This window comes from Gymnodraco acuticeps, unplaced genomic scaffold (assembly GCF_902827175.1).
Source record: "Gymnodraco acuticeps unplaced genomic scaffold, fGymAcu1.1, whole genome shotgun sequence".
In the NCBI taxonomy this organism is placed as follows: Eukaryota; Metazoa; Chordata; class Actinopteri; order Perciformes; family Bathydraconidae; genus Gymnodraco; species Gymnodraco acuticeps.
This window is the reverse complement of record NW_022990358.1, coordinates 456,038-466,688: the sequence shown is the minus strand read 5'-3', so window position 1 is coordinate 466,688 and position 10,651 is coordinate 456,038. Positions and strand designations below refer to the sequence as shown.

The following is a 10,651-nucleotide window of genomic DNA, read 5'->3' as shown; positions in this document are numbered from 1 at the left end:
GACATTAACTATTTGGCCAAATAATCCCTGAATGGAACTAATTGTTCTTATTATTGGAATATTTCTTACCCATCTTTGTTATAAGGGTCCAATATTTAGTGACAAAGTGCTACAGCCTAAAGCAGTAACCCATCTTACTGCCACCTGGTGGTCAGGCCAGTTCAAATGATTCTGGTGTAACATGCTAAACACTTGATAACATAGGACTTATCCGGATTGATTAGTGAATATTGTATTTTCAAAACATCTGCCATAAATGAGTCATAATTGACAGAAACTATATATTGCTTTGTGTTTAATATGTATTTATTATCAGGTTGTAGAAATGGTGTTATAGACTTCATTATATCGTTCACATGAATTTACAAATGATATCATACTAATGACTTCATGTTGATTATAAGGGTAGACTGAGATTTAGCAAGATCATTATCAACATCATTTATTTAAACAGATATTGACTCATGATTAATGCAATATGAGCAGCATAACGCACAATTATTGAAACATAATCATCTGAAACAGAATTTGATGAATGATGTCATTCAGTAACTTTATCTCCTTTGGTCTTCTTAGTCTGTGTGTGACGTTTGGCTTCTTCGTACACAAGGATACGGTTGATGTCACAAAGTTTTTCTGGGATGTGAAACCATTAGTAAAGAACCATCTAACGTAACCACCGCCAACCAATCTCCTCCTAGAGCACCATTGTGTTTCAACCAAACATGGTTAAAAAAAAAAACAAGTGGCATTTGGAATGGCAGCTCATTTGCATTTAAAGCTACACAGAATCAGCACTTTTGAAACAGGGCTGAAACAGAGGGGTTTATGGGATGCTACAATGCATGATCTGTTTCGGATTACAAGCTAAACACTTCAGAGACATGTTTTATATCTGAGACATACAATATATTGTTGAAAAATAGTATAATAGGGGACCTTTAAATTATGAGTTTATAATGTTAGGGATTCTGTTTTCAAATTCTGGTGAGACATGTTCTTATAAAAAAACTAATTAAACAAAGGACAATCTGTCCTGTACATATATCCCTATTAAAACTTCTACAACTGTGAAATATGTTGTCGGTAAAGTTTAAAACTTTGTTCTGAGTGATATATTTTCTAATTGGAAGATCATGGTATATTTTAGTTGTGTATGTTAAAAGTAAAGAAATGTGTGTAACCATATCTAAATGAACAGTAAACCCACACCTTAATGGATATACTGTATGACAGCAACCTAAACGTCTGGCTCTTCTGTTCTGAGGTCAAATTCTACATTCTTGTACTTTATTGTTTACATTGCAGAAATTATTTTTAAAAATGTGCTTAAAGAGTAACTTATCCTTTTGCTGCAGTAATGTAGACCTGAACTCTACAGTGTTAGAGTTCATTCGTGTTTACATCAACTGGGTAACAGCCAGTAAACTGATTTCTTAAACGTCACAGAAACTGGTGTCCGTAAATGGAAAAGATGGTATGAGAAGAAGCTCACTGTCCCTTGGTAGATTTCTTGAGTCAGTTTCTTGTCCGTAAAGACACATTTGGAAATGACTTGTACTTGAAGCAGCTATAATCAATACTGTTACAATAATCTTCCAACTTCTGAGGTAAGTCTGCTCAACTGATAAATGCTCCTCTATCTTTACCAGCTATTCTCTAACCGAGACTGTCCTCAGTTTGCTGATCATGTTTTCACAGGCTAATTACCGCCTGTGACCTTATACATACACAGTGCACAGAGGGATACATGTAATCAGTGGCCATGGCTAATGTTTTGCCCTAGGGCCCTGAAGAGGGCTAATGCTGCCCTGATGCTAAAGCATTGATTTGGCTGTGGATGAACACTCAGTGAACTCTGTCGCACGGGGATCTGAGCTCTCGATCACCGCAGCCTCCTGCCTCGTCTGCTGCAAGAACGCTGCATCCGTCCGCAGGAGGAAGCACCTCCACTTTGTAGCTCACCTTCTTGGACTGCAGGATGCTGTAGCTGTTATCAAAGCACAGCACGTCTGCACAAACAAAAGGACAAAACACTAAGTTACAACAGCGACCATTATTCAGGTTATTATATATGCATGTCTGCAAAGTAATAATCAGACTAGTTAACATGGAATATGTTGTTTGTTTATTACAGAGAAAAAAAACGACATTGTTGTTTTATGGAGGTTAAGTGCAATATTTCTTCTGTATACCATACAGTCACTGTGTCCAGCCAAGAAAAGTCTGGTATATCAGCCATAAACCCCTAGTTTTTACACTTTTGTGCAGGTTCATCAAATGAGACATAACTTGCTAATTAGGTGGGGTTTATTCAATTTGACAGAGGCAAGTTTACTGTTTCCCCATGTAGTTAGTCTTATGCCAAGTGCCTTCTGGCTGTTGCTTCATATATTCACTGTACAAGCACATTTCCCTAAATGTAAAACAGCTCGTTCAGGATTTTCATGGAAAGCATTTTTTATGATATTCAAATAATATATCAGAGACTCACAGACTCCGGCCTCGGGGCAGGTGAGGCAGCTGTCTTCAGGCACCAGGTGAGCGTTGTAGCGCTCGCTGGGCAGAACCTGCAGCATCTCAGACACTTTCTGAGCCCCGCCCTCTTTAGTCCGTCTGTACACTCCAAACCCGATGTCTGCTCCGTCACTGGTGAACTGCCACCTGGAAGAAAAACAGGGGCCAGACAGAGTGTGTAATTTATGTATGAAAACGTAATCAAAGATCAAAAAGGATCTACATTATGCAAAGCACCAAACAGAAAAATATTTGTAACTGTGTTCATTAATAGTTTAATAGTCATTTGTATTATGCATGTGCTTTTGTTTGCACATTAAATTGTTGTTGACATTTCTTTTATATTGATCCAGGTGTTACTTGGTAAGAGCCAACTTATTAATTATCCAAATTATTAATTAAATATATTTAAAAAACGGTTTCTTAGACAAAGAACTGTTAAATCCTAGAGAGTGATGTTCTTGGAAATTAAACCGAGAGGAATTAGGATTCATAATGATGAATTTTAATGAGTTTATTAATAGTTTTATTTTATTTTTTAAGTCCAAATACTAAATTCTTTCGAGGAGGGTAGTGTTGAATGAAATAATATGTCAACACAAATCTATATGTGTTTAAAAATCAGGTTTCTAATCATTTCCCGTAAAGTTAGTATCAAGTTGACCATTTTTTGAGCTGTTAAAGATCAATAAATAAAGCTTAAATGTGTCTTCTAACAGCTGCTGGTTGTCTGGTACCTCAGCAGGCTGCTGGCGGCTGTCACATCGTACTCCAGCTGGAAGGCGGAGCCCCGGCTGACGGTCACACTGCTGTCGTACTGAACATTCACCGAGTCAAGCACATAGTACGACCTGGGAACTGTGCCACCATAATTTATCTGCAAAACAACATCCACAATTTAAATTACAATCATTTAAGAGACTCACTTACTGGTCCATCGATGTTTTGAGTTTGCTTTCACCATGGTTCTGCAGCGAGGGTCTCCATCAGGGTCCGTCATGTTTCCACCGTACGCCACAGGAAGCTGGTCTGGGTCGACATGTTTACGTAACTCTTCCTGCCAGTTACCTTTACTCAGAGAAATGTGGTTAGTTAGTAGGCCTACTCAGTTTAATTAGTACTTTTAATGCAGCAAATAATCTGTATACCACCTTCACCACTGCTGAACACAGATTTAAACAATGCTTGATTTAGAATACTTAAAAGCGTGGCTTTGCATTGGCAAAGGTTTATGAGGAAGGAAATGCATACAACACATTGGTTAAGGTTCAAGGATATGGGACTCCATTATGTAGTTTACATGTAAACTATTGTTCTGTGCCATCATCAGGTCAAACATTTCAAAGTTTAGTTTATGACCCAGACCCAATTCCTGCAAAGCTAATGACATTCCCTTCAGCTGCTAACTGTTAGCATGCTGATGTTAGCCGCTTAGCCTTGTTTGTACACTTTCAGATTGAATAAAAGTGGTCTTACTTCCTAAAATGTAGATCTTGCGCCGCGTTTCCTCACACATAAAGTGTTTGATTAGATTGTAGGCCACGGGAAACATTTTGGGAGCTGCAGACAAAGACACAAACTGACAATCATGAACACTAACTAGAAGTCTGGAAAATGTAAAGTCTTCAGATCTGCCGAAGCACCTTTGATTAGAAAAAGCCTTTTCAGGCCCTCTGGGTAATTCTCTTCAAACATGGTGAGGACCTGCACACGAGAATGTTGATCATTATAATGAAATACATCAATTCAATGTGATGACATGTTGTGTTACAGTGTGGTCAAACCTCTCCATAAGTCTCTACAGCAGGTTTCCAGATGTGTTTCAGTCCGAGTCCTTCACAGTCGTAGATCAGAGAGACAGATTCAATGTGCCGCCCCAACTGAGACAGAGAGGGACGAGGGTTAGGAGAGTGGAGGGGAAACAAGGAGGAGAACAAGGAGAAGAGAGGAAACAAGAGAAGACAGAGGAAGAGAGGAGGAGAGTAGCAGAGAAGAGGAAACAAGAGAGGAAAGACAAAAGGAAACTACAGAAGGAATTGAGGAGAGGAAACCTGGCTAAGAAAAGATGATAGGAGAGGCAACAAGACAAGTGGAGGCAAGACGAAACAAGGAAAGAGAGCAGAGGAAAGGAAACAAGAGAGGAGAGGATGCAAAGAGGACACATAGAGAGGGTCGGAGAGGAGAGGTAACAATTGTAAGATGTAAGAAAAAAGTAGGAGAGAATGGGGGGCGGAAACATGTATAAGAGGAGAGGAAATTAAAGGAAACAAGAAGAGAAGAAAGGAGAAGGAGAAAAGAGGAGGGGATGAGGTAATAGGACAAATTAGAAGAGGAGAGGAGACAAAACTAAACAAGAGGACAGAAAGTAGGAAAGGAAACGAGATGAGACGAGAGGAAACAGGAGAGGAGAGGAGAGGAGAGTGTCCCCTCACCTTCTCAGACTGCCTCCTGCACTCCCTCCTCAGGATCTCTGTGTGTCTGATCTTGGTCTTCAGGAAGTCCTGCTTGGTGGCCGACATCAGGAGACCTTTAGGATCCATAGGACCAATCACATCGTACCAGATGGGACTCCCCTCCCTGTCGTACCCACACATCCCTCCAGACACATACTTCTCAATCACCTGATTAAAACAGGAAAACACACACAGTCTATATTTATTTTCATTTGTATTGCCAGCGGTGGAATTTTATTGGATGTAAGTACTTAATGCAACTCCATTTTAATCTGTCTTAGAAAGACATCTTTTTACTTTATTTGACTCAGAGCTTTGGTTATTAGTTTATTCCTGTCTAAGAAAACATGTAATTCCAGATTTGTTGATTTTGAATGTTTGTGTTAAACTAAAGGAGGAATATTCTTCTACTTCCTAATCTAGATAACCTTTTAAAAACCCTCTTGGATCAGTTAGATTGCATATTGAGCTATAATGTAAAGATATCTACTGTAAGTTGTATGAATGTATTCAAACATTCCAGACAAAGTGTATGTTAACATGCCCTGCATACCTCTGGAGGTTTCCAGTCAGAGATGATGGTGTCTACGTTCATCTTCCTCCTGAACTCCACATGCTGCAGACAGAGAGGACAGGTTTCAAACATGCTCACTAACCACATGCTGCATCCTTACAAGGTAAAACACACCACTGATCTGTGTTTAAAGTTAGAGCTCACCTTTCTGATCATGGCTTCAGATTTCTGAACATTGAAGCTACGAGCTGCAAAACAAATAAAACCATCTTCATTAGTAAAGCAGAGATATGATGCCGCAGTGGAAGTACATCCTCATATAAGTATACCTCAGGACAAATATGAGGTTCATTGGTACTGGAATATTCCACCAGCACCCTGTTTGGAATTGTAAATGAACACATCTGGATCATAAAGAAATACTTCATACAAAATGTGAACCATGGCATACCTGTTTTCTAATCATTACTCATTCCTACTGTAAGTCCTGCAACATTTCAACACCAACAATGTCTGACAATCACACAATAGAAAGCATGACACAGTTCAGTATAAATTGCCTGTTTTTTTATGCCAAGTGAAGAGAAAAGTCCAAGGTTAACAGCCAATGCAAATATTGATCAGAGTCCCTCCAATGATCTGAACCTCTCTGTACTCTGTTGAAAGCACAGAGTCCTGCATGTCCTGTCCCACAAACTACCAGCTCAATATCCGTCGAGATAACATCAGAAATGACAAGAATTCCTGGTAAGAAGACCGAGGACCTGACTTCATTTGTAAAAAGTACGTCATAGGAACCTCTTTAAGTTGTATTAAGGAAGTAAGGCTTATTTTTCAAGGAGGAGAAAGTTCATCCAGTGACATCACTGCAGTTCAACTAAGGTCGAATTTAGTTCAAACATTTACTGTAAGATAAGACGGTTGAGCTGAGGTACTTCAATGTCTCTTTGCTCAGTCAATACTACACAGTATGTTTCAGGGCCACAGGGTCAGGGGGGAGGGCGGTGTTTTAGGAAATAAATGAATGATTAAACAAAGTGAACATTTTGTAACTTTTGAAAGACAGCAATGGAAACTGTTTTGAGGGGAACCTTAAGAGGTGCTGCACATGGATTGGACACACTTATGGTTCCACTGAGAAACACACAATGTAGTTCATTTCCCAACACAACTGACGGATCGCTGACTTTTATAACTTCATAACAAACACTAAACTCTGATTAATTATGTTAATTACTTTCTGTGTGTTGAGCTCTGAGGGCCGTTATCGAACCTGGGAGGGTTGAATTGTGGTCAATGTTAGATGTAAACCAACGAAAGATATTTGTTATGCTTTAACTTATCGTGACTAAGTAAACAGTACAACGTGATGGTTATACAAAATTGACACCATCAGTGTTTAGATTTATAAGATATTAAGTACGAGATACTTTACTTAAATATGTATTTCTTGCTTGGTCCCTGTTGGTCTGGATACTACATTTTTCACTCAAAGTACGCTCTAAGTCAAATGGAAAACGCTCTTGTCTTTGCAAAGCAGCGGCTAACTATAATACCACTTGGAAACAGGATAGTTGAAACTTGTCTAACTCCTTTTTTCTAACTCCACTGAAGAGGCTACTTTATAACCCCACTGTGAACAAATAGGACTGGTTTTAGAGAACACCTGTTCCCCTTTAATACTGCTAATTATTTCATGTCTCAGTATGGTATGACCTCTAGTGATTCAATGCAGAACAATGACGTTGTTATACTGTTACTTCAAGTAACTGGAAACCCCCCCATGCCTGGGTTTAACCTCACATGATAACCCTGATCACTGACTGAGAGAACTTTCCTCTGGTGTTGTATTGGCTGCCATTCATTCTAAATGTTTCAGCTGCCTGTGGTAGTTAATGCCAGAAACTACCCTCACTCTGGTTCATCACAAACAACAGTCCCCATGTTTTCACATGTCTGCAGGGCCGGATTCAGAGCAGGACTGTGAGGGGAATAGGGCTGCAGGCTTTAGTGGCTGTCAGAGAACTGATTTGATCCTCTTCAACTCACCAATCTCTTCTATGTTGCTTTCTTTAAAACAAGACCCCCTCATTACTGCATGCCTACATTAAATGTCTAATATTTTCTACCTTTTAAATCCAATATTTTTGAACAATTTAAAAAGTATGCCAGTTGTCCTGCGTGCCAAACAGTTAAAGAATTAAAAGTAATACAAATGTGTTGATATGTCCTGTTACGGATACCTGAATACAATACAAGTGCTGTAGCCTACTCAGGGTTTCTCATACGGATTCAAGGAGTCACCTTGTATTTGGTGGCTGGTTGTGTGAAGGTTGTTTTGCCAGCATGGTACCACAGAGAAAAGGCTGATTGCTAAATGCTGCCTTTGCAGGTGTCTTACCTCGGAGGAAGCGGAGCAGGTAGTGGTCGTGCTGCGCGGGGAGGCTGGGGAGGACGTCCTGGATCCTGCCCCGAAACTACACACAGGAAACCACAAGAAACAGAACATTATCACAATATATATATAATTATATATATATATATATATATATATATATATATATATATTCATTAAGAAATAGTGAGACATTTTGGGAAATACAATTGTTCAAGAAACAAGATTAAAACAACTCTCATGTTTGTATGTACATATTAAACTATCAGTTTGCTTAGCTTAGCAGAAGACAGGTGAACACAGCTAGTCTGCGAAAAGGATGTATGTTATTGGATTATCACTACTTACACATTGAAAGGCAATTACACTTTAGATTTGGAGATAGTTTTCACTACAGTGTCAAAGTTAGATTTATTCATATGAATACAATTTCATAATATCCCATTTTTCATATGAAGATGTTCATCTGAATATTAACCAGTCATAAAAGATATAGAAACACACATGTAAAAAGCCTTTTTAACTTTTTCTTCTGCAACTTTTCTCTTTTCTTTCCCTTCTTTCATTTAATAATGCAGTTATTCATAATCTTATTATGGGTTTTTTGTGCAAAGTTTTAATCTTGAGGAAAAAAAGCTGAATAAAAACTGCAGCATTCCCTAAATGTGGTAAAGTACACCTTGGAATAAAATCTCAATACTAAAGTAAAGTACAAGCACCTCAAAAGTGTGTTTAAGTACAGTGTATGTACCACAGAGGTAAGAAAGTCACGTACAAATAAAAACAACGTCTCTAATAATAAACAGACTGTGGAGAGTTGTAGTTACCATAGAATCCCTGTGAAACCACAACAAAAGCAACCATAGAGACACAAAGCACGAAACACTCGTTCAGTATCAATGCATTAGTGAAATCATAGAAATCCTTGAATATAAATATGTTTACCTCAGTTAATATCTCAGCCTGCTTTGGGCTCAAGTCTCCAACTCGTCCACTCATGCCTGCTGTTGTTGTGTCTGTCCCAAACTGTGAATGAAATGCAGGCGAGGGAAACTGACAGGGAGAGGACAAAACACCCCACACACACACACACACACACACACACACACACACACACACACACACACACACACACACACACACACACACACACACACACACACACACACACACACACACACACACACACACACACACACACACACACACACAACACACACACACACACACACACACACACACACACACACACACACACACACACACACACACACACACACACACACACACACACACACACACAGTCCAGTTGAGAAAGTGAGGCATTAAAGAAAACTTTTTTTTAAAATTGTTGGTAGATTATTATTTAATGTCAAACCTGTTTTATCTGATTTGTATTACTGATAACTAATATATACATTAAAAGTGATGTCATGCAAAATGAGACATTGAAGTTATACATAGCTAGAACAATGTGTATTATATTAATGGATAGCAATTATTATAAGTATTATAATTATTGATTTCATTGTTGCAGTTTGTAAAAGGTGATTTAATCAATCATCATTTATTTGTTGATTACATTTTGTAAAAAAAAAAGATATTGAATAAATAATTGAATACAAAAGTAGAATAAGGAAAATCAAGATACTCAAGTAAAGTAAAAGTACCTTAACCGTTTACCTAAGTGCAGTACTTAGTACAATTAGGTTGGGTTTTGATGGCTCTATTAAGATTATCATAGACATTTTTGAAATGGAAACTTAGAAATTTGGTTTGAATTAAATTAGAGGTGCCAAAGATTCTGGGATTGAAAGATTACAAACAAATATGTTTTTTTTTAAATATAAAAGTCATTTTATTCTTTAAATACAGGAGCTATTCAGAAACTGATGATTAGGACCCAGATACCAGGTTCCCCAAATAAAAGCTGGTGTTTAGGAATAAATAGATGATTTACACAAAGCAACACAATCATAAATCACAAAGTACTACTCAAGAAGAAAGTTGTTTTGATCACCCTAAACAAGAAATAATACTAATTTAACTTGCTAAAAAATGATGTATCTGTTTGTAATGCTCAAACGTTTATATAATAATAATATCCTTTGTCAAAATCCATCAGCCGTCAGATAACATCAGGCTTGTTTTGAGGTTATTTGCACAGCAGGTGAAACACGTTGACCTTCCCACCGTTTGCTCAATGTAAAGCATCAAGACGCAGATCTCCACTCAAACCGATTTGTGTTTACTTCAAAGACTGATCAGGAAACTACCAAAATACATCTGATGGTGGGAAGGTGAGGATAGTGAAGATGGAGCTTAAGGACCCGGAAAACATATTTTAAATCAGCTTGCTATATGTGGTTTGAAAGTGGACGGGGCTAAGAGATGATGTCACAGATACATGCACCAATCAGAACTAAGCATAACATCTATCTGGTAACCACTGGTGGTGTGTTTGGTCCACTGTCAAGTTGGATTTGTACACTTATTTACATATCTCCTAATGTTGATACTAAACCTGAAATTTGGGGACCTTTTAAATATATATTTAAAAAATGATGGGGGCTTTAAGACAAATGCTTGCTGTAGGTGGAAATATACTAACCTGCATAACTACACTTGCCACTAACACTTTTTTCCGACATTGGTAACAAACAGATTGTTAAGAACCAGTTCCACATTAGAAATAAACGCCATCCAATGCATTTAAAGTGTTACTGATGCCTGTCATTTGGTGCCATTCCATTTAGGAGATGTTGACATCTT

At 38.1% G+C, this 10,651-nt stretch overlaps 1 protein-coding gene across 1 annotated transcript; it reads right to left on the bottom strand.

Moving 5' to 3' along the window:
• Nucleotides 1-284: 284 nt before the first annotated feature.
• Nucleotides 285-8,949, bottom strand: sec14l7 (SEC14-like lipid binding 7). Its single transcript, XM_034224178.1, has 12 exons — nt 8,825-8,949; nt 7,886-7,961; nt 5,689-5,732; nt 5,524-5,586; nt 4,950-5,138; nt 4,302-4,397; nt 4,161-4,221; nt 3,994-4,077; nt 3,479-3,585; nt 3,255-3,394; nt 2,495-2,664; nt 285-2,012 (listed from the first exon to the last, which is right to left on the bottom strand). Exons 1-12 carry the CDS (start codon nt 8,876-8,878, stop codon nt 1,849-1,851), a joined length of 1,248 nt encoding a protein of 415 aa, XP_034080069.1. The 5' UTR covers nt 8,879-8,949; the 3' UTR covers nt 285-1,848.
• Nucleotides 8,950-10,651: the final 1,702 nt, after the last annotated feature.

Coding starts and splice junctions, on each gene's coding strand:
- sec14l7 (XM_034224178.1), bottom strand. CDS start 8,878: ATGAGTGGACGAGTTGGAGACTTGAGCCCAAAGCAGGCTGAGATATTA. Junction 5,139..5,523: donor CTGACTGGAAACCTCCAGAG/GTATGCAGGGCA, acceptor TGTTTTAATCAG/GTGATTGAGAAGTATGTGTC. Junction 3,395..3,478: donor ACCCTCGCTGCAGAACCATG/GTGAAAGCAAAC, acceptor GTTGTTTTGCAG/ATAAATTATGGTGGCACAGT.